Here is a 22,813-nt window from a genome sequence, read left to right on the forward strand (position 1 = left end):
TTCCCTGGATGCTGGTTTGTCCCAACACTGGGCTCAAAAAGGAGTTGAATCCTTTGAGCAAGGGTGAGTAATGTACTTTTTGTTCTGTTGCAAATCCTGGGTTGCTCTAATTGGCTTTGTCAGCTATTAAGAGATTGATATGGTTGCTCTTTACCAGAAATCTTCATAAACTAACAGGAGGAAAATACCACAGCAGTAAACATTTTTAATGTACTTCTGGTAGCACTAAGTTTAGTTCTCTAGTTATTTGTTCATTAATAAGGGCTCAGCCTGAGATTCTGAGGTTTTTAAGTGCTGAGAAGAATATCAGGAGAGAATAGTATGGCTTCTCTCTTTTTTTTTCCCTTCTGCTTTGTAATTAATTATTGTATAGTGGTACTATGTTCTTATTGTTCTGTGGTAAAAACAATTGTATGATGATCTCATAGTCCTTACTTGGAAAGTTGCCACAGTGAAGAAATACTCTGTTTATGCACTGCATTGTCAGTAGTTTGGAAGGGGGTTGTTCTGTTGGAAACAGAGTGCTTTGAATGACAGTGCAAGAGGATGGATGACAAGGAGGGGAGGATTGAGAAGATAAGTGTGAAAATGTGTCAGGGCTCTTTCAGGTTTATTTTTTATTAGAGTCATGGTCAACCAACTTAGATTTAGAATCTGTCCCAGTTTATATGTGGCTTTTTTTTCCCCTGTATTCTGGGTTTTATTTAGCTCCAAGTCATGTTTTTCTGGCTAGTAAACTGGGGGTTTATTTTGAAAATCAGTCTAAGCCTCTTCCTGAGAGACAACACTTGGAGCATCTCAGGCCTGCATGGCTGTCACTTAAAAAGATGCCCAGAAAAACTGGAAGAACATCACTTCCAGAAGATGTTTCTGGAAAATAAAAGATTATAAGGTCTGAGGGAACCCACCTCTAAATTACAGGAAAAAGATATCTCATAGTCATATTGGGGAAGAAGAAGAAACAAAAGAATTTCCAGCAAACCCAGATTCTTTGTGTGTGGGAATGGGCAGTGAGGAGGATGATGGTGGATCAAATAAGCACAATCTACTGCTGTAGATCATTACTAAACATGAGATGCTGGAATGCAAATTTAATCTTGTTTCATAGTCTCTTAAAATAGCTGTTTTAAAGTTAGAGAAAATGACCTTTTGAAGATTCCTATCCTTCCCTACTCAATTCTATCTAGTTGCCTCTTTTGCTTAACTTCAGTTCAGTTCATGAAGTGAATCCCATCCAAAGACTGTACCCCTTGCTTAACCTTTTCATAGCATGGTGTTTAATCTAGGTAAACGCTGTCCTTGTTCTTTGTTCACACAGATTCTTAAACAGTAATAAAAACCTAAATATTTTTCTACAACAAAACCATGTGAACCAGTGAACTGTGTCTCTGCTGAGCTGTGCACAGTACAAGAGAGAAGGTTGTTCCAACTTATTTGCGTATTCTGTCATGATATTTTTAATAGTATGTTTGCTGTTAGGATAGAATATATGCTATAAAAACTAAAAATAAATTTTGCTAAGGTATTTTGGGTGTTTGTAGTCAAACATGATAGAGATAATTTATTCCTGAAATGTGTTTATGTTGATTTTGTTTTGAAACAAGAATATATACCTTGCGGAATATTTATGTTCAGGATTATTCTGTAATTTTCATATTTAGAACCCCCTACATTTAATGCAGTTCCTGCTAAATTTTAACTCCAGAAATATCTAGAATGTGAAGATAAAATAATCAGAAAGATTAGTTTTTAATTATTTATTTTAATAATAATCTGTCTGAAATTATACTTCTATCTTTTCTCCATTTTAAGATGAGCAAAGCAAGAGTTTTAAAAGTGCTGCTCGGCTATTAACACTGAGCTATTTTTACTGGGACTTTTGAACATTAATCTGGTGTTTCTAAGTGGAGGCATTTTTCACTTGTGGTTGTACATGTTCATTTTGGAGACTTTCCTTCAGTCAAATCTACTGTGATCTGAGACAAGGTGGTTTTTGGAATTGTCCCAGGAAGCTGCCAAATACTGTCAAAAATTCAAAGTGGAGGTGTAGAGAAAAACAGTGGTGTGGAGGAAACTCCAGTTGTATATAGGTTTGGTTTAGTGTCCTGGAAGCATCTTGGGATAGTGGGATTGATGGGCCAAAAAACTTCACATAGAATTGTAATTATTTATCAACATGGTGATTATGACGTTTCTGTAGTTACTGAAAAAAAAAAAAAAAAGAAAGCCATCACTGCTCTATTTTGCTATTGTTTTGTAGTTCATAGACTGAAAAAATATGAACTAGGTAAAAGTAGAAATTAGAGTTTAAGGGTATTTTACATATTTTTAACAATAAGTTAATACAAAGTTTTCAAAGTCAGCAATGACGCACTGTCAAACAGATGAGCTCTTTGTTCATCCTTGCTAGTTCAAGGATGAGTTCTTTAACTGTGTACTTAAATGACTGTTGAAGATAAATTCTGAAAAAAGGTATTTTGTGAATATTTAAGACATGTGGCACATGTCAATAGTTTGAACGTAGCATTTAGTTTCTTTGAATTACTTTAATAATAATGAAAAATGTTAATAATTTCCTGATATTTCTCCATGAATCAACTTTGAAAAACATATACTAGCAGAAGAAAAGCTTTTTCTATTTTGGGTTCAAAGTAGGACAAATCAGCATTGTTTTGTGTGGTGCCTGTTGGTGCATCTTATCCTCAAACAATGGGTTATATGTGTTAACCCATTTGCTTTGATGGGTTAAGTAATAGTTATCAAGTCAACTCAGCCACACAGGGTCTTTTTTTTCTTTGAGAAGGAAGGCTAGGAAATAAGTGCTTTAAGATAGTATTTGATATGGAGGGAGGAAAAAATTGAAAGAAAAAGGTTTTGGGGTCTGTTTTTTTAAGGAAGCTCTGCTGGGAGCAAAAGTCAAGCTGAGGGGCAGTAGTTATGGGTACGAAGGAAAAAACAGATGCCCAGAGCGCGGGGAATGAGTGGCTTCAGTTGGTTGTGTTTTGCTATGTGTTTGTTGGTATTTATTCTACTTTAGGAGTTGGAGAAATGCACTTGGTTGTACTCCAGCTTGTCTGTAATTGAGAGTTTGGATATCTTGCTGTGCAGTGAAGGTAAGAGGCAAATGCAGACAAAAAATGTCTCATGATTTTTGTTCAAGTCTTAAAGCAGCTTGTAACTGTCCCAGGACAGCTCCAGTCATCTGGTGCCACTTTTGTGGGTCTTGTTTAAAAACTGTGCTTTTTCCCCTTCCCCAGGAGCACCAGTGAGTACCAATGAGTACTTGGCATCCATTACAAAACATCTTTCATTAGACTAGACTAAATCAGTTTGCTAAATAGGAGCCTCACAGAATAGGAAAGATCTCTTCTATGTCCAGCTGCATCCATCACTAGAGAGATGACACTGGCATATTGTAACTTAAATGTTTTGGCTTTGAAGTCATTTAGCACAAAAGGAGTAAGATAGCTCTTGTCCAGGGGTCAGTTTCCATATTACTGATCAAAAAGGAAAATCTGAACACGAGAACTGAAAGGATTTTAGTTTGTACAAGTGCCTGGAAAACAAGGCAATTACCACATAGTCACTGGTTTCCTAGAACTGAGGAGGAATTCACAGTATATTTTGCCCTGTTGAGTCCTGTATTCTGAGTTGTGATCTTGGCACATTAAGGAGTCCTTATATAATATTAGAGAATGCATTAGGAAAATCCATTTGGGTAAGTGTTTATAAATTCTATTCTTACTTATGCAGGATGGGCCTGGGACTGTAACTAGAGAGAAAAATTGAATATGTTTGAACTCTAATTATTTGGATGCTGCTGTTGTCCACTCCCAGGCGATCTAATTTTATCTGCAGTTGTAAAAGGCAGATATAGCTGCAGTTTCATGACATATGCTTTTATGCAAATGTTAATAAATATGTTAACTTTTGCATCTTCTACCTGACTGTACAGTCACACTTCTATACCTTCTCACCCCCTCTGGATCTCTGAAAACACTCATCCATTTGCAAGACTGTAATTTATGGTACCAGTAATTTAATTAGCTAAATATTTTATGGGGCTTAGGTCATATAATAACTTGTAGAGTATAAATGAAAGACAGAGGACATTTTTTGGTGACTTTTAAAGACTTTATTGTGAACTGAGGCTGCATACCTGATGTTCTCTAGCAGTCAGATAATTTCATAGCCAAAATAAGGATGCAATTTAGTAGCTCATTGTCTGTAGAGTGCTCCTTAAACATCTTGTCTGTATTACCCCAGAGCCATCCCTCTTAAGGTACTTAGCCACAGAGATATTCAGAATGGAAAAATTAACAAAGTTCTTGTTGGATGCACACTAATAACACTTTTTCTGCATCATCCTTTAGTAGCTGGGTTTTCACAGGGCTTTGACACTGTTGTTGCTTCAGTATTAAAAGGTCAAGGCTATTCTCCATCATTTCAACCAGTGGTTCCTGACTTCTTCCAAATAGGAAATGCCAGACTGATTTTTTTTTTCTTACTCACTTTGTTTTGGATTAGCAAATGTGCTAATTATTTGTAACTGTATACCTTATGAAGAACTATTTGCCCTGTAGGGTTTCAGTTACTCTGTTTTTGTTTTCTTTGTTTAAAAAAGATGGCATTCTTGAAAAAAGATTGCTTTCTTTTTTTCTTTTTTAATTGCATAAAGAAAGTTATTAATAGACTTTCCCTTTTCAGAACTGGAAAATACCCAGAAAGACATTTGCTCACACTTTCCAAATACATATTTGCATCTAAATTGAGACCAAACATGGAAAAATTTAGAATGTTAGATGAATATTTTGTATAGTTCTGAGCAGATGGAAACAGCTGTTTAGTTCTTAGAATGTTTAAGTTGATGGTTTTAAATCGTCCATGAACTATGCAAATAAAATTGGTGGGAAGTGACTGAGGAATACAACCCACAATCAGTAGCTCTAAATTAGCGTGTTCTTCCACTGGAAAATTTTCAGGGCGTTTTCAAATCAGAAAAGATTGAAAGCTATTGATAACTGAGTTTAATAATGTCTCATTTAGTTTTGTCATGCAGCTCTAGCTTATTTCACTTCTAAAAGTTAAAAAGTTGAGTTTTGTGACATTTGCTGTTTTAAAAATTATTTGACAAATATGTATAACAGTGATGTCCATGATTCACAGTGATATCTCTGTGGGCAGACAATCATATTTTCAGTGGAAGTAGATATATTGTGCTTGTAATGTGGAAATCATCCAAATGATGACAAACTGTCCTGACTAGCCTCTTATGGCTAGCTCTCATTCTTGCATCTTTAGTCTATAAAATCTCTGTCAGTGAACTCTGTAGAGTAGAGGGGAGATCTGCAGGATCTGAAAAGGCTGGAAACAGTAAAATTAGTGCTCCTAACTGTTGAATAAATTATCTCATGAAGCACGGGACCACAGCATCTCCTGGTACATGTAAAGAGTGAAGAATGGCACAAAATTCCACATACATGTTGTTACACTCACAATCTTTTTATATAAGTGCAAAGATGAAACTCATGTTATATTTAAAGACAAGTAGTTGTTATTATAATTAAAACTCATTACAGCCTGATCCAGGAATCATTAATTGGCTGGATCCAATAATTACTGGAAAATAAATAATGCTTCTGTATAGGGCAAAGTCTCAATAAGTAACTGTACAGTTCAATTCATTGAACACATAAAGTGTCTACCTCTATCATGCTGTAATGCTCACCTTTTGTCTCCCCCTCTGGACTGTAAGGTGGCTTCATTCTGCTTGTGGGTATCTGGAGGCATTTCAGTGGTTGTCAGCATCCAAAGGATACTGAAGGATACTGAAGGATCTGAATATCTGAGGAATATGATGCTCATGTTGGTAGTTTCTTCTTCTCCATTCCAGGATCCACTTAGGGTCATTTTTATATTTGCTGACAAGCTTTTAAACTTGGCTCTTTTTTCGTTGGTCTGCAGCTCTGAGTTACATCCAGATTTACTGTATGTGATAACATACATACAACTGATCACTCTAGAACTAATTTTGTCCAGCCTTAAGTCTGCTGTTCTTTAAGTGACCATGGGTGAGCTATAGCCACAGTCCATGTGCCAGCTCTGTGTCCACTTTTCATCCCATGCTTCTACTCCATCCTATGTCTCCAAGTCTGAAGGCCTCTGCTGTCATGCCAGGCCTTTATTTTTCTACACTAAATCATTGTGTTGAGTTGGAAAATTATAATAGTACCATGCAAATATAAACAAAAATTAAAACAAATCAGCCGCAGACATTTGTGCAGTTGGAAAAAAATTGTTGTCACAGCTGAACCAAATTTAATTGCAGGCTAAAACAAAGTTGCAGGCAGGTCAATAGAAATTCAAACAAAGCAAGTCTGAAAAACCTAAATGCTCAATTTTTGCAAGCCCTGCAAACCCTGCACTAGTCACTGGTGATGGCAGTGTGGTGTCTACAGGGCTACAGGGTAACAGCTGCAAGGCCCAGTGATGGACACTGGTAAAGACCTTAAATACGATGTCTGGGTGTGATGCCCAGCTCAGAAGTTCTCAGGGTGCTTGTCAGCTGAATATGGGAGTGCAAACATGGAGATGCCGCACAGAATACCAATGCTGCTCATTATACTGTTTTTCTCAGTCTCTAGCATTGCCTGCTCTCAGAGAAGACTCCAGGCTTGATTAAGCTTTTGTTCTGACCCAGTCTTTATGACCCAGCTTTTGGTCCCACCCTTTGGCCAGAAGGTACTGCCTCTCCAGCAGAAACAGTGGGTGTAGGAACATGTGCCCACTCTGTGATGCAATTCAGTAGCTTAGTTTAACCTGTTGCTGAAAGTGGCTTTGAGGTGATGGACTGTAAATGCAGTGTGGCTGAAATGTAGCTACCTGCTCTCATCTGGGCCTGAAGATCAAGATAGGTAGCTATGGGCAAAATGATCATTTCTGCTGCCTTGCTGTGGAGGTTTGACTGCTGAGGTAGGCAGCATGCTTAAGAATTTCTGATAAAGTGTGGTGGGAGGCAACAGAAGTTAGCAAAAGTTGGCGTCACTGTGGCTTGCCTTAACATGCAAAAATTGGGAGTCAAATAGTCATGAGAATGAGTTAGTCATGAACTTAAGAAAGGAAAGTAATTTGGGATACATCATTCACATTTTTAGGCTTTTTTGTATTCATGCAAAATTTACTTCTAAAAAAAGTGAAATTCAGGTAAACTTGGCCTGTAGTAACATACCAGTTTTAGAAGTCATGTAAGTGCTTGGAGAATTGACAAAACTCTGACATTTAAGTTCATATTTTTGAGCACTGAGTGCTGCAAGGTAGCATTAATATACACCCTTTGTCTTTGCATGCCATTTATAACTTTTTTTGTGATTGTTGCTATCATCTCTACAGAAGTCGTTATTTTTTAAAATTAATTTTTGAAGGCCACTAAACTGTGTCAGTACTAAAGATTGATCAGTATTAGCTGCTGAAAACAAACCAGTAGATGGTGGTTACAGTTACTTGAAAATTGTTTTTAAAAGCCCTGTACTCCAGAAATCTATGGCCATACCCTATAGGAGTCTTAATATTCTTTGAATTCTTGGAAATTTGGACTGAATTGTTTATTACATCTGATCTGTTAGTAGCTGAAAGAAAAGAATGTTATCGTGGAATAAAGTGTTGCACAACACATACTGCAGCTACACTTGTTACTTTCTCTGTCTGAATGGAGCATTCTAACCTGTAATATGCTGGCATGAGGAGACATGAACCTTTGAAATAAGTACCTGCAACACTTTTATTTATCCTCAGCTGTTTGCTCCTCTTACACATGAAAACCGCCAGAGCAACTGAAATACCTTCTGTTATCCTTACCAAACTTACTTTTTGTTGTTTCTGTCTCAGAGATAACATCATAATATCTACTACATGACATTTATTTTCTCTAATAGCTTTTTTGCTCAATCACACCTCAACAAAGAACATAGTATTTTGGTAAGGCTGATAGTCAAAACTGGGGAAACTCACAGGAATTTTCACAAATAAAGAACAATTATTTAAATATGGTATTCTAATAGAAAGCTATTGATCTTAGATACTGATTTGTAATGAAACTCATAGAAATATGTCAGTGACATTTGGTCTGGTTTCCTCTTATGACACTTCAGAGACAGTCAAGCCACTTACCTATTTTCTTTGTACCTTGTGTTCTTTATTTATTCCAGGTTTGTGATACTGATTTGGGCTTTTTTAATTTAGCAGCCAAATACCAGCCAGTTTCAATATATTCCAAATATAATTCCAGTATATTTTAAAGTGATTGATGATCATCAGTTCATATCACGATTCCTACATGATTGGGTTTCATTTGCTCTGCTACAAGTTAATCACAGAATCGCAGAGTGGGTCAGGTTGGAAGGGACCACAGTGGGACATCTGGTCCAACCTCCTGCTCAAGCAGGGTCATCCCAGAGCACTTGGCAAAGAATTGTGTCCAGACAGTTCTTGAATATCCCCAATGAGGGAGACTCCAGACCCTCTCTGGACAATCTGTTCCAGTGCTCAGTCACCTGCACAGTAAATAAGTTCTTCTTCATTTTCAGATGGACTTTCCTAGGCATCAGTTTCTGCCCATTGTGTCTTGTATTGCTTGGCACCAACAAGAAGGCCCTGGCTCCATCCTCTTCACACCCTTCCTTCAGATATTTGTGTACATTGATGAGGTCCCTCTCAGTCTCTTCTCAAGGCTGAACAGGCCCAGCCTTCTCAGCCTTCCCTCATAAGAGAGATGCTCCAGTCTCTTAATCATGTTTATTGCCCTCCCTAGGCTTGCTCCATGAGCTCCATATCTCTCTGGCACCGAGGAGCCCAGAACTGGGCACAGCACTCCAGATGTGACCTCACCAGGGCTGAACAGAGAGGCAGGATCACCTCCCTCGACCTGCTGCCAGTGCTCTTCCTGATGGTCCCCAGGACACCATTGACCTTCTTAGCCCCAAAAGCACACTGCTTTCTCCTGGACAGCTTGTTGTCCACCAGGACCCCCTGGTCCTTCCCTGCAGAGCTGCTTTCCAGCAGGTCAGCCCCCAGCCTGTGCTAGTGCCCAGGTTTGTTCCTCACGAAGGGCAGGATTCTACATTTGCTTTCATTGAATTTCAAATGGTTCTTCTCTGCCCATCCCTCCAACCTGTCGAGGTCTTTCCAAAGGGCTGCGCAGCACTCTGTGGTATCAGCCACTTCTCCCAGTTTTGTGTCACTAGAACTTGCTGAGGAGGCATCTGCCCCTTCATCCAAGTCCTTGATGACTAAGTTACACAGTAGTGGGCCCAGAATTGAACCTTGGGGGACACCACTAGTGACAGGCCTCCTGTAACTTGTCAAGGAAACTATTTTGAGAAATTGGCAGGAGACCAAAGCAGCACACCCCCTCCTTTGTATGTTACAGGGTGATCTTACTGTTTACCCACAGGGTAGTGCTGGCATTCGAAAGGATTCCTTTCACTGGGACAGCTGTTCCACTGAGGCGTTGAAATGGGAACAGTGGTGGGAAGCATAGACTGTTGTTGGCCTCTGAGGAGTTAGAGGCTTATGCTTCCAAACTGCCAGCATCCCACCACTTGTTCACATGACTCCAGAAAGAAATGCAGGGAAGAGCCATGCAGTCAGGGTCTTGGCCTGCAGCAACCCTCTCTCCCATTGATTTAAAAAGGTCAGTGTAAGCATACAAACAATTTTATTTTCCAGGAAGAAGAAATGAAAGCAGCACAAAGAAATCAGATACTGGAACAACAGAAAAAAAAATATTTTTAAAGATCTCTAGTATTGTGACCATTAGGCATAAGCGTAGGCATGTACTCTGTAGAAAAAAAAAAAAGTTACATGATCAGAAATACATGAACAAAACACAGTTCAGGAGTACAAAAGTGTTGATGGAGAAATATGCACCAGGAGATTTGCATCAGTAGCATAAGACCGCAGTTTTGCTATGCTACCTAAATCTTAGTAATAAACTTTGTGGAATATTACTCCTACACTAACATTTATTTTTAATTTTCTAAATACTTGACACTGTTTCAAATCCTGAGTCAATTACTTATATCTTATTTAAAACACATATGTTAGAGAAAGAATTTGTGCATTGCTGGTTTGTCTTTAGGTGCTGTTGTGTATTTTTCATTTATATAAACATTTAAAATAGTAAGTGTAAGAATGACAGTGAGTCAGAACAATGCCATGTGGAAATGAAGAGTGCTTGAGAGATTTTTTTGCTGTGCCTGTGCCCTAATGGGCCATTCCTTCCATGTGGGAAAATGTAGTGTCAGGAAAATAGAGTTTCCACTGTGACTCTGAGGTGCAGTCCTGTTGCCCAGGTGAAGCTCAGTGATTTCAGAGCAGGATGTCAGATCCCATCACACACACACAGGACAGTGCTATCAGTGCACTGGGATTCCTGGGTTGTTTTGCCCAGTATACAATAACTTTGATTAGTGCTACGTTAGTCTGCAGAGTGGATGAATATTATAGGCAGGTAGATCAGATAGTTCCCTAGACATTTTGTTGTAATCCAAACTTGACCAAAACTTTTTATTACAGATCTTGTTTCAGTGCTTTTGTCCCTCTATCTTTTCTGTGGTCCCCTTCTCATTGCCTGCATGAAGGAGAATATGTTAATGCCATTGATCTGTAAACAACAGCAGTATGAAATCTTTAGCAAATGTTATGTGTGTCTGGTTCATCTCCATTTCATGTCATAAAGTGTTGGGGTTTGGATTTGTTTGTGGTTTTTGTTTTGTTGGGATGTTTTGGTTTGGTTTTTCTGGGTTTTGTTTGTTTGTTTGAGGTTTTTGGGGTTGTTTGGTTTGGGGTTTTTTTTCCTTCTTTTTGTTTTGGGGGGGTGCTTGGGGTTTTTTGTGGGCTTGTTTGGTTGGTTGGTTTATTTTGTTTCATTGGGTTTTTTCCCTGCCTCACTCTTTATTGCAGCAAGAGGAGCTCAGAGAGGGAGTTTATTTTTTCCAGCTAGAGCAGTGTGTTTCAGCATTGTTAGCTTCATGGTTATAATGAAAGACTGCTCTAGGAGAGGCAGGTGTTGGGAGGGTGTTGAAAGGACCATCAAACTCAGAGAAGTGTTTCCAGTCCAGACTCCTCAACAGAAAATATATCCCTCGTTCTCATGGGCTTCTCCATGTCTGTGTAGGCAGTGTGAGAACCCCAGGTCATGAGGAGAGAACTCATCCCATGCACAGGAAACTTTACCACAAAGTGCCTAGCACATTTCTTGTGAAGAGAGTAAAGGTTAATTCGGGACAAAGACCCCTTGTAAGCTGTTTCAGTTTCTGCTGGTAAAGTGATGGAGGAGGCTGAGGGGATTGGACTTCAAACTTCCCTGTAGCAAAACTTAGCATTTTCCATGGCATTGGACTATGTTCAGCTTGATAAAAACTGCTCTGCAAAGTGAAACAGAGCTCTGCTTTTTCCTTTTTAGCTAACGGACGTGTGTGTTACAAATGCTCACTTCCACCTCTGGATGTGTGTATTTCTGTGCTCCTAGAAGCACTAAAGGAATAAAAGTAATGTAATGACAAGTGAAATTAAAACAGTATCTCATTAAGAAGAATGCTGATTGTATTTCTGTTGTGAATATAGACAGTTTTAATTTGCACAGAGAACTAAATGGCCTAAATTGCAGTTTCCTGTTAAAAGTACTCAAATATATTAAAGAGGTAAAACTGGGGTTTTAGATTATTTGAGTTTATAGTGGGGAAGTTCATAGTGGGGAAGGATCAAGAATAAATTTTGTGACTTACAAACTTATCTGTAACTAAGTGGGATCTGTGGACAGGAAAGCAAAAAGAAAACAAGCCACTTGCTGGTGCTGAAATGCCCTTTTATCTAAATACCACTGAAAGGTTGCATTCAGGGATTTCTACATTGCACAAATACATTTGTTACATCTTGCGTTAGATGATTTTATTTTCTTGTGGAAGACTTTTCCCTGTTCTCACTCAGAATCCTCAGGGGAGCTTTAGAGAGTGACAAGAAGATTCTTCAGGCCAAACTTAATATTTTTGTCTTTGTTAATCAAGGTTCTGGAAGAAGGGGACATTTAACCAGGTTATGAGGGGAACCTCTTAAGAAGCAGACTGAACGGGGAGATACAGCCTCTTTGTGGAGCTGACAAATTGACACCTGCTGATGATGTCTGTGGGAAAATAATCTCAGTGGGAGGCAAAGGTTCAAATTGGATGCTGGCATCACTTGCATTCATTTGCCCTCCCAAGGCCTAGATCATGGAATGAATGGACTGAAACTGTTGTTAGCCTAGGGATCTGCAGTAGGCATAGTCTGTGTTGCTGCCTCTGTGAGTTTGGAAGGATCTGACTCAAGGTGACATAAATATTCACATAACTGAAGGGAGGCTTGTTCAGAGGCCTTTTCTGAACTGTGGATGTGGCCTTTACTGATACTGGAGGTCAACAACAGCCTCTCATGTTTCTGTTGAAAACCAGGCTTGCAGCAAAGCTTCATGGAGTGCAAAGCTGCACAACTTGCCAACATCCACTGTCTGCTGTCTTAGTAAGAGCAAAGCCAAAGGCTATGTATAGATAAATCATGCCATCTTCAGGAGAGGTTGCCTCAACATGAATTACATCAGCCTTGGCATTGCTGTCTGCTTGAGTGGTACCAGTCTTTGGAGAATACCCATTTAAGGATAGATACCATCTAAGGAAACTATGTGATCTCTTAATGCTACCTTTAATTTGTTAAGAATGCTACTTCCTTTGATTCTTATCAAAAACACGATTGTGAAGTTGTAATTGTTGAAACAATTGTCATTCAGGAGAGGATCAGAGCACCTGTTGTTTGGCTATGCACTGAGTCAAGGGAACTCATCCCTGCCTGAGCTAGCACAACTGTAGGAGGGATCCAGTTTGCCCAGCTGCAGCATCAGGACTAAGTGAGTCATCTAAATAATTTTTATAATTAGAGGGAGGTATCTCCAGGAAGTGACTCATCCCACCTGCCTTGGAAAATAGTGACTTGTTCTCTGAAGTGCCTGTGTCTCACCACTGGCTGCACAGAGAACCTGAGTGGTGAGTTGAGATCAGACACCTGCCTCCTATGTTCTTTAGGTGAGATAATATCTTTCTGTAAGTGATAAGAGCTCATGTTAAATTCTTAAGCAGTCTTGGGTAATTGGTAGGGCTGGTGATTAAAGCAAGAAACTGAGACTGGAATTCCCAATTTCTTTTACTGCAATATGGTATAAACGGGGGGTCTTAAAAGACATCGTCTTTTAATGTAAATGTACTTGAATAAGATAGTGGCATTATCAAATATAAACCTTCATTTAACCTGTAGTAAGCTTAAAAATAATTTGCTTTTACTGTATGCTCATTGACAGCTGTTTGTAGAAGCCTCCATCACAGAGTATTTTCACCCAATGGAGTAAGAGACCTACATCCTGATCTTTTGAACTTCCGTGTTTTGACACAGGATCTTCTCTCATGACAGTAACAGTTATAACTCTTCCAAACAACAATGTTTTGAAAGTTTAGCTGTAGAAAAGCAAACATAGTAACAAACGCTGTCTTAAACTCAACATATCATATACGTTCCTTTTTCATAAGAGCACCAAGCCTTTTGGTAAACATGTTTATGTATGTTTCTTACAGCAGTTCTACCCAAATGCAGGACTGAAGTCAGTCCTTTTCAGCATAAGTTTATTTCTTTGTGCTCCTACTCTGACTGGGTATTGCCATCACTAATGATCGGTGAGGTCCAGTAGAAGATCAGTTTTTCTGTTTTCAGTAAACTTTAATGTGACACTGGTAATCAGAAGTTACATGTACAGTTAATCCGAGAATGGTACCTGCCCACTGGTTGTGACTTATGCAGTACAAAAAGACTGTGGATTTATGATGATTATTTTGTTAATTTTTTTAGATGTGGATTTAACTGATATTATGATATACGAAATCCCTCCCCACATAAGGAAAAGAGCCCTCTGTAAGTATGATCCTTGTAAGTAACGTAAAGATGTATCATTAGATGATAAATTAATATTGCAATTTAAAGGAATAGTTGAGGTCTTTGAGAGCCTTGGAAAATTACTACACTCAGTAATATTTAAATAGAAATAGCTTCGAAACAAATGAGATACCTGACTCTCTTTTAACTTATCAAGGATTGATCCTTTGTAAGGATGTCAGGTATTGCAGAGATTTTGGCTGAAAAGCAGCCAGGCTCTTGAACCTAATTGCTGTCTGACCTGTACCTTTGTGAACATGTTAGTTATTCTATAATATGCTATTTGTAGATTTTGGGGAAGGGCCTATGGCATCCTGTCTAAATCTCTGCAAGTACATTTTGTGGGTCTTTTCATCAGGCACTTAGGTTTAATAGACTTATAGACTGTTAAACAACACATTATATAAAGAACAAACCAAGGAAAGCCTATTGCTGAAAGAAGGGGAAAATATAAGAGAGTGGAAAGCCTTGGAAACTGTTAAAGAATTTTGATGGAAGTTTTATTTGAATAAATACTACGACATTCAGTACTATTTGAGAGAGGTTGGTTATTCACTAGCCACTTAAACGTTAATAAATACAATTAAGCTTTTTTACTGTGTGTGATCAAACCTTGGAACAACCAGGTTGGCTAAAGAGGTGCATTCTTGTCCAAAACTAACTGGACACAGTCCTGAGAAGCTTCCTTTGAGCAAGGGGGTTGGATTAGATAAACTCCAGAATTTATCTAACCTCAACTATTCAATATTAATTGAAAATCTGCCTGCTTTAATATTTGGCTATCAGAAATTATATATATATAGGCACAGTGCTGTTTTGTATGCTGTCACTGAGTTTCAGAGCTTTGGGGATAGGGTGTTCAGAGATCTCAATTTCTTTTTCTTCCATTCAAGATTTTTTTTTTTTCCTATTTGGAATTGACTTATGACATATTATATAAACCTGACTTGAATCAAATTCTTAGTTCTGAGTGGTAACAGACTGGCTTATTCTGTAGGCAAAGTCCAAATTCCTTCCTCCCTAGAATGAGCTCCTCATTTAAAGTCTGGTTTCTATGCTGATGTAGATGGCCAGGGCTGTGTTCAGTTCAGTTGTCTTACATGCTTACATGCATTTGAATTTTTATGTCCAGTGAAGCAGTGATAGTTAAGAAGCTTGAGTACCCTGTGGAGAGAAGAAGATTCTTTTGAAAACTTCCAGAGAGATATGCTGACTAATTAAATTCAGAGACTTAAGTTAAGCAGGTTGAATGTTCCTTTGGAGGCCTTCTGACAGATTTAGAGTGGTGTTTTAGAACAAAATGGAAACATCTTGCTCATTGTTAGGTCCATCAACCTAAAAGGAAAAGAAATATTCTCCCATTTTGCAGTGTGGTTCAAATGTTTTGTAGAATGAATGAGAGACTGCTGGGAAGGTATTAGTTACTCTATTAGTACTTTTCAGGTTTATCAGATTTTACTCCTCACTTGCTAAATTAATGGAGTTTGTCATAAGAGTGTGAAACAAATACGAAAGTTCCATAACTGCAGCGCTAGCACGGTTGATTGAAGGAATATTCACATTTAAAATTATAACCAATTTTTCTGTAGGCTTTCTTTCCTACTGTAATTTTTCACTTCATAGGCATTGTGAGGGGAAGAACTGTCATGGATGTCTGTAGTTCAAAAAAGTGTAGGGTGGAGGAAAAGTACAGATGCTGCCATCTGCCACATCAGCAAGCATCCTCCCTTTTTGCTTTTTCTTTCCACCACCATCCCAGAATTTCAACCTCTCTCTGGCCCAGTATTTATAGTTTTCATTATCCCTTTCTCATTGCAGTAGAGCCTAGAACAACACAGTGTGCTGACACTGACAACGTTTCCTGCCCTTTTGTTCTGCGCTCCACCAACCTGTTGTCCCTTTGTCCTTATCCCTAGTGATTCCTCTGCAGACAGAGGTCCCATCTGACAAATTTACTTGTGCTCCCCAGGGATTAGAAACCATGAAACTTCATTAAGGATGGTTTAATAACTTAGACAAACGAGAAGAGCAGCTGGTCTGTTAACTTGTCTCTCTCAAGCCCCATTCTCTGACAGAAAAGCTTTCTTGCATGTGCAAGAAGCATTGCACAACAATTTGCTGTAAAATGCTGCAGATGTAGAGTTCATCCAAATGGAATTACTATGCATTGGATCTGCCTTGAACATTTTATTTGAATGACCTGAGATGATTTTATGGCAGTAGGTTTGCTGCTGTTGAAAATAACAGTAGCTGATAGTGGCCTAAAATGTTGGCGTATGTTTTTGCTTTCTCTGTTGCTTAGCATGGTAATGTTAGAGGAATAGCAGCTGGAGACAACCTGCTGCACTCTGCTACTCTGTGAGACAACCATCAGTAAAGCCAAGCAGCAAAAGAAGGGCTCTTCATGAGAAAATGACAGCAAGAGAACACAGCCCCCGCCATGGTGCCAAGTCCCGCACTGTGCAGAGGGCCTCCACCATTGATGTCACCTCTGACATGGTTGGCCTTTCTCTAACAGGTTTGTACCTTCCTGTCAGCTACTGCTCTGTTGCTGCTCCTTCCACAATCTGCCTTGTACTAATGTTGGTTTTTTTCTTTTAATTGCTGGAAGATTTAAATCTGTCTGGTTATCTGGAGGTGATGAGATAAAGGAATTATGCTAAAAAATTCTAAAAAGCTTGAATTTGCTGCTTTTAAAATAGAAAAAAACATTGAAATCAGAGGGGGATTTTAAAAAATTAAGTTACATTTTGTGTATGTTTTGTCACTCAAAAATAAGCAATGGGGAGAAAATAACAAAATAATGTCATGGTCTAAGAAGAGTCTTGGCAACACCCTTGTTTGTCATAAAATTTTCAAGAGAGTTCAGGAAGCTGAGGCTTGTCTCCCTTATCTTTTATGGTTATTAAATTAGGATTCTAACCCTCAGAGGTTTGCTTTCACTAGTGACTGGGACAGGTACTTTTAAATGTCCTATTAACTACCACAGATTTAATAATTTGGAGTTAATAGTGGCTCAGGCTTTAATCCTGTTGTTTTCTATTGAGATTAAGCATTTGCTATTCCCATATTGCATATAATCGCATATAGCTTTATATATTTTAATATGTTTTATAAACTGAGATCATCCCAGATTTTCCAAATAATTATTAGATACCAAGGATTACCAAATAAGTGTTTTAGATATCTGTCATGACTCACTGAATTAAAGAAAAGTATTTTTTGTATAAAATGTAATTTCTTTCTTTATGTGATTGCAACTTCAGGAAAGAATTCACATGGCAGTGATGTGAATTGGCTAATCTTGTGTTAATTTTTCTGTTTTACAGGAAACATTCAGGATCCAGATGAGCCGATTTTAGAGTTCAGTTTAGGTAGGCTTAGTGATTTTTATGCTAGTTTTGATAATGCATGCTGTTGAATATGTGTGGGGTTTTGTAAGTGTTGATTTTGAAGTGTATATCATATAGTAAGGTTTGCAACTTTGCTCTGCTTTTTATGGAGATGTGGTACAGTTTTCATGCTGCCTGTTCAGTATCTTTTCATAAGCAGCCAGCAGTTTCATTTTGTGAAGTTTCTAAAAGTCTGTAACTAAAACATCGATCTTAAAAAATTTAGAATTTTACTATGTGAATATTTTTATTATTATTAAATGTTTACTTCTTTTATGTGAAGATGCAGTGAAACTGCCTTCACTGTCAGTTAATCAGCAGTTCAGGTCTTCAAGCAAACTGAAGATTTGCTGGAAACACCATTTTAGGGCAGAATGTTCTCTAAGAATTGCAAATTACATGTAACTTCCTTCCTGGGGTCTTTGCTGTCTAGTGATAATGCGAGATGCAGAAGTGACTTGAATTGTGAGATGGTTGAATTTGGACAAGAAGCTTGTGCATTGACTCACTTCACTTGAAGAATAAGTGAAAAATATTTTCTTCATGAAAATTCAGTCCACATTTTCAACTGCAGGATTTTTTCTTGGCTTAATAGTGGACTCATATTTGGAAGGTTCTGCTCTTAACAGTGTGCTAATGAAAAATTACAAAATTTTCTCAGTTGTGTGTAATTGTGTTATGAATAATAATCTTAACCAGCATTCTCAGAAATGAATGGGGTATTTCAATTATTTTCAGATAAATTAAAAATACCTAGAATTACAAAGCTGTTTAGCTAAATTTCAGAATTAACTTCCTGCATGTAGCTGAAGCTGAGTTGGATCACACCGTAGCTACTTGTATCTACTTGTATAGAATTTGGCTCTGCAGTTTAGTATAATTGTGTAGAGTCACTCGTTGGAATTTTTGGAAGTTTTTTCCTACTTGCCATAGTCCTTTCCCAGCAGTTAAACTCACAGTAGCATTTTAGAGGAAATAAATTGCTGTCATCTTACAATTACAAGCTGGTTTTCCTCAGTAGTGCTGCTTGATCAATGTTCAGGTGCTTCTGTTGGTTGTCCCTGGGCAAATGCCATTTGATAATGGGCTTAATGGAGCGTGACTTCAAATCAAATGCAGCCACGGTCATGAGATTCCCAGGGGAAAACTCGTGCATGTGGGCTGTTAGGATGAGCTTGCCAAGGGGTGGACAGGCATGTATTAGAAGAGAAAAAGTTCAAATTGCAGCTCTAGAGCTTGGAGCCAGACTGAGCTGATTGCATGTTTACTGTTTGCATGCACAAAGGTGGGTTATGTCTGCTTTTATAGTGTGGTGATAGAATGAATATTAAGCCCTTTGTGGTTTGATTGGTCAGGGTATATAACGTGGTTTTATAAAAATGTAGAGTCTTACAGCAATATGAAAAAGATCCTGAATCTAAATTTCTGTATCTGTTGCATACTTAAAGCTTGCAGTGAGCTGCTAACTCCATCGCTAGATCGAAAACCAAATAGTTTTGTAGCAGTGAGTGTAACTACGCCTCCCCAGGCATTCTGGACGAAGCATGCACAGACAGAAATTATTGAGGTGAGTGCTGAGGTTTAGATTTAAAATCAAAATATTCTAGATTTAAAATCAAAGCTAACACAGGAATCATTTCTTCCCTAACAAATATCACCTTACATTAACTTTTGGCTTTTTGTTTATGATTACAGGGAACAAGTAATCCTATCTTTTTAAGCAGCATTGCCTTTTTCCAAGACTCTCTTATCAATCAAATGACACAAATCAAACTCTCCGTGTATGATGTTAAAGACAGATCTCAGGGAACAGTAAGTTTTCTTTATTCTGTTGCCTGCCCAGTCAGTGTGAAGCAAGGAAATGAGGGGCAAAGAGATAAAATTAGTAACTTCTGTGGAAGAAAACAAAGGGATAGCAGCACTGATCATACAGAAAGCAAGATGGGTCGGGAAAGGAGGAACAAATGAGATTGGCTTGGCAGAATGTGAAACATTGCCAGTTTTCTCAAATAAGGCTTGTCTGTAGCAAGTTTGGAAACCATGGATTTAAATAAAAAAGGTCCTGTCACTTGTGCTCTTACATTGTGGACATCTTTAGCAAACTAGATAATGAATAGGATCCAACATCCCTAATCGAGTCTTCTAGCCTGTGCCAAAATGCCAGAATGAAACTGTCAATTGGAACAGAGCACCTGAATTCTGGGAATCACCCTGTCCTAATACATTAGATTTTGTTCAGGGGTAAGGTTTGTTCCTTTACTGAAAAAAACTTTAAGTGTCAGTGCTCCCATGTTGCTACTTGGATTTGTGGGCAATACAGGCCATTTATTCTCAAACTGCTGTTCAGAGTACTGTTTCAGGCCCCATGTGTCGTGTCTACTCTTCCATGGCTTCCTCAGGGGCAGCAGAGCTGTCCCTCTCTGTTCAGTGCTTCATGGGGAAGCTCTAGGGAAAAAATTAATACCTCCAGAGGAAGCAAATTCTTCAGGAGGAGACAAATTTGGGTCAAGAATGCATCCTGAGCTCTCCCTGTTCAGTCATTGCTTTCAATGTTCCTGTATTGCTTGGCCTAAGCTCATATGTATTTAGGTACCTCCATGTATATCCTAGAGACATAAAAATGCATATTATCCTCCAGTAGAAGCAAAACTTTTATAAATTACCAAATATATTAAATTTTAAGATATTTTAATTAGTTATATGTGGCATATTTAGTTATGGTTTTGCTCTTGGACTTCTATGCATAATAATAGTATTTTGCACTTCACTGCTGTGGTCAAAGCCTTTGCTCACTGTAAAGGTAAATACAATTCTGGAACTTATCTTCTTTCAGATGTATTTGTTGGGTTCTGGGACGTTCACTGTAAAGGATCTTCTTCAGGAGAAGTACCACAGGTTGCACATAACACTAAGGTTTGTAATATTTTCCTTCTTTTAAGTGTTAATTCTTCAAAATATGCTTAAGATGAGGTGAAAACCTGTTATGTCATGACTAAATTGAAATGGACTTAATTAAACTCCCTTGTTTTGATATCAAGTATATATAAAGTACTACCTAGGTTGCCTTCAATTCCGTACAGCATCCTTGCAGAATAAGGGGAATGTTCTCCTGTTGGAATAACCCATTATAAAATTATTCCAAATGAAGTTGAAAAGCTTCCTGTTTAAAATGTTCTTTAAGTTTGAAGATTAATAGCCTTTTATAAGTGTTTCCTTGTTGATGAACAGGTCCTCCTCCAAAAAAATCTCAACGCAGAGTATTTGTTGCAGGTCGGCTGAAAGTGACCGTGTTGGTAACATCACAGTTATTGGATGGCAGATGGAGGAAAAATCTGACCAAAGGCCTCCAGTGACAAGGTCACCTGATACAATTAATGGAAGGGTGAGTATGAGCATTGGACCAAATTCAGAAGAATGCAGATTTATTGCCAGCATTGAAATAAGCTAGATTGACATCTGCCATCAACTTTCCTGTCCATCTTGATATTTAGTAGTGCTTTACATTTTCAAAATACTGTAAGGAGCAGCCTAATGGTGATGAAGCCATTTTGAGTTTTGCAGAGCTCTTGGTGCTCACATGTGGGGTTAAAGGTATTGGGAAAAAAATTTAATTTAAAATAATTAAGCTTTAGTATCAAGTACTCATGTTGTTCATTGGAAGAGGCTTCTGGTACTGTTCATTGGTGCGCTTGGTGCATGGATAACCAGTTTCAAAGACATGTGGTATTTTATTTCACATTGTGGATTGGAAGGTACCATTAAGCAAAACTGTAATGAGGATGCTAGGGAATTCCCAGAATTGTTTGAGAGCAGATGTTTGCAGCACTTTCTCAGCCTAGACATATATTTAATTCTGTAAAGCTTGTGCTTTGAGTATCTTGGTGATCATTGCACTCTTACATATGTATTATATTCACAGTGTGCATTAGAATCCCTTTTTATCCTCCAGATCTGTTCATGCCTATTCATACAGTATCTGTAAGGACTCTGGAGCTGTGCTAGCATGAATAATAGAAAGGCTGGATGAAAATTTTTGTGGCATTTTGAACTGTGCAGTAGAAGTAAATAGGAATGCTTAGGATTTATTATTCCAGCCTGTGATATTTTTTATCCACAGTAAAAATATTTGAAATACTTATTTAAAGCATGTGTGGAGTTGAATATTTCTTTGAAATCTTTCTGATAGGTCATCACTGCATATTGTTTGGGCACTGAGGTTTCATTCTTTACTATTTCTGATTTTTCTTGGTTTTGTTTTTGTTTTTGTTCAGACTGTGTTGCCAGTTGATGAAAGTTTAACAGAATCCTTAGGAATCAGATCCAAATATGCTTCATTGAGGAAGGATGCACTACTGAAATCTGGTAAGCTGCCCTGGGCTGTAACAAGTAAGCTTTAGGTATCAATAAAAGTTAATCTCTCGCTGTGTGCCTGTGGCCCCAGGGCATTTCAGCAGATGTTTCATTTGAATAGGAACAGGCTGCTGATTGAGCAGTCCTTTGGGGGTCATACCAGAATAAATAATTTTATCATATGCACTATTCTGTATTGTAAAAACAGCAGAAGCAAACTCTTGGCATTAGATTGACTGTCATATAACATTTTCCATGCAATTTCATAGTCTATTCCTAAACAATTTGTGCAGGGTGAGGAGAGGGACAGAGGAAGCAAGTTGCTTTAAAAAAAGAATCTTGCAGAAGGGTTAGTTTTCCAGCAAATGATTGCATGAGAAGGAAATGCATAGTACATAGACAAAAAAATAAAAGCATTTAAAAAGGTGAATATGTATTTCATTAAATTTCTTTAGCAGTGTAGTAAGTCATTTGGAGTGGAGGCTTTTCCTGCAAACACTTGAAGAATGGCCATTGCAGAATGACCATGCTTGCAAAAGGTAGACTGGTGCCTGGTTAAACCAGATCTTTACAGCAGGGTGTTTCAGCATGTTAGTGAACTGAAGCCATTTATTTTAAGAAAGAAGAGACTTTGTACACTTTTAAGTCAAACCCTAGGCTTAAATAATATGGTTTTAATTCTTTAGTGTTTGGTGGTGCCATTTGCCGAATGTATCGCTTCCCAACCACTGATGGAAACCACTTGAGAATCTTGGAGCAGATGGCAGAGAGCATCCTGTCACTGCACATCCCTAGACAATTTGTGAAGCTGCTTCTAGAGGAAGATGCAGCAAGGTGAGTTTTGGGATGGTTTACATGTGCAGTAATACAGCAGTGATGTGGCTGTTACTGAGTTACAAAGGCATAAATATATCTGGGTTAATGCACTGACTACTCAGTGAGATAAGAAATGGCTTTGAGAGTCAGAAGAATAGTTTTGAATGGAAAGCAAAACAGAATAAAAGCAAGTAACAGGAAATGCTGTAGTACAGTAATGACATTGCCTCATTTTAGGAGGTGGAAGG

General features: G+C 38.2%; 1 protein-coding gene across 4 annotated transcripts in view; it reads left to right on the top strand.

The window, feature by feature from the left end:
* The window catches only part of INPP4A (inositol polyphosphate-4-phosphatase type I A), a 108,896-nt gene that overhangs the window by 47,341 nt on the left and 38,742 nt on the right, over window positions 1-22,813 (top strand). For 3 of the 4 annotated variants that reach the window (XM_053934154.1, XM_053934153.1, XM_053934155.1), the window contains exons 4-12: window positions 13,924-13,986; window positions 16,310-16,525; window positions 17,337-17,381; window positions 18,848-18,966; window positions 19,095-19,211; window positions 20,233-20,312; window positions 20,670-20,781; window positions 21,671-21,761; window positions 22,436-22,583. In XM_053934154.1, the coding sequence (XP_053790129.1) occupies window positions 16,420-16,525; window positions 17,337-17,381; window positions 18,848-18,966; window positions 19,095-19,211; window positions 20,233-20,312; window positions 20,670-20,781; window positions 21,671-21,761; window positions 22,436-22,583 (818 nt within the window). In that variant the 5' untranslated portion in view covers window positions 13,924-13,986; window positions 16,310-16,419. Of the gene's footprint in view, window positions 1-13,923; window positions 13,987-16,309; window positions 16,526-17,336; window positions 17,382-18,847; window positions 18,967-19,094; window positions 19,212-20,232; window positions 20,313-20,627; window positions 20,782-21,670; window positions 21,762-22,435; window positions 22,584-22,813 lie in introns of all 4 variants that reach the window. The other variant, XM_053934152.1, reaches the window with a different exon arrangement.

This window comes from Vidua chalybeata, chromosome 2 (genome assembly GCF_026979565.1).
Source record: "Vidua chalybeata isolate OUT-0048 chromosome 2, bVidCha1 merged haplotype, whole genome shotgun sequence".
NCBI lineage: Eukaryota > Metazoa > Chordata > Aves > Passeriformes > Viduidae > Vidua > Vidua chalybeata.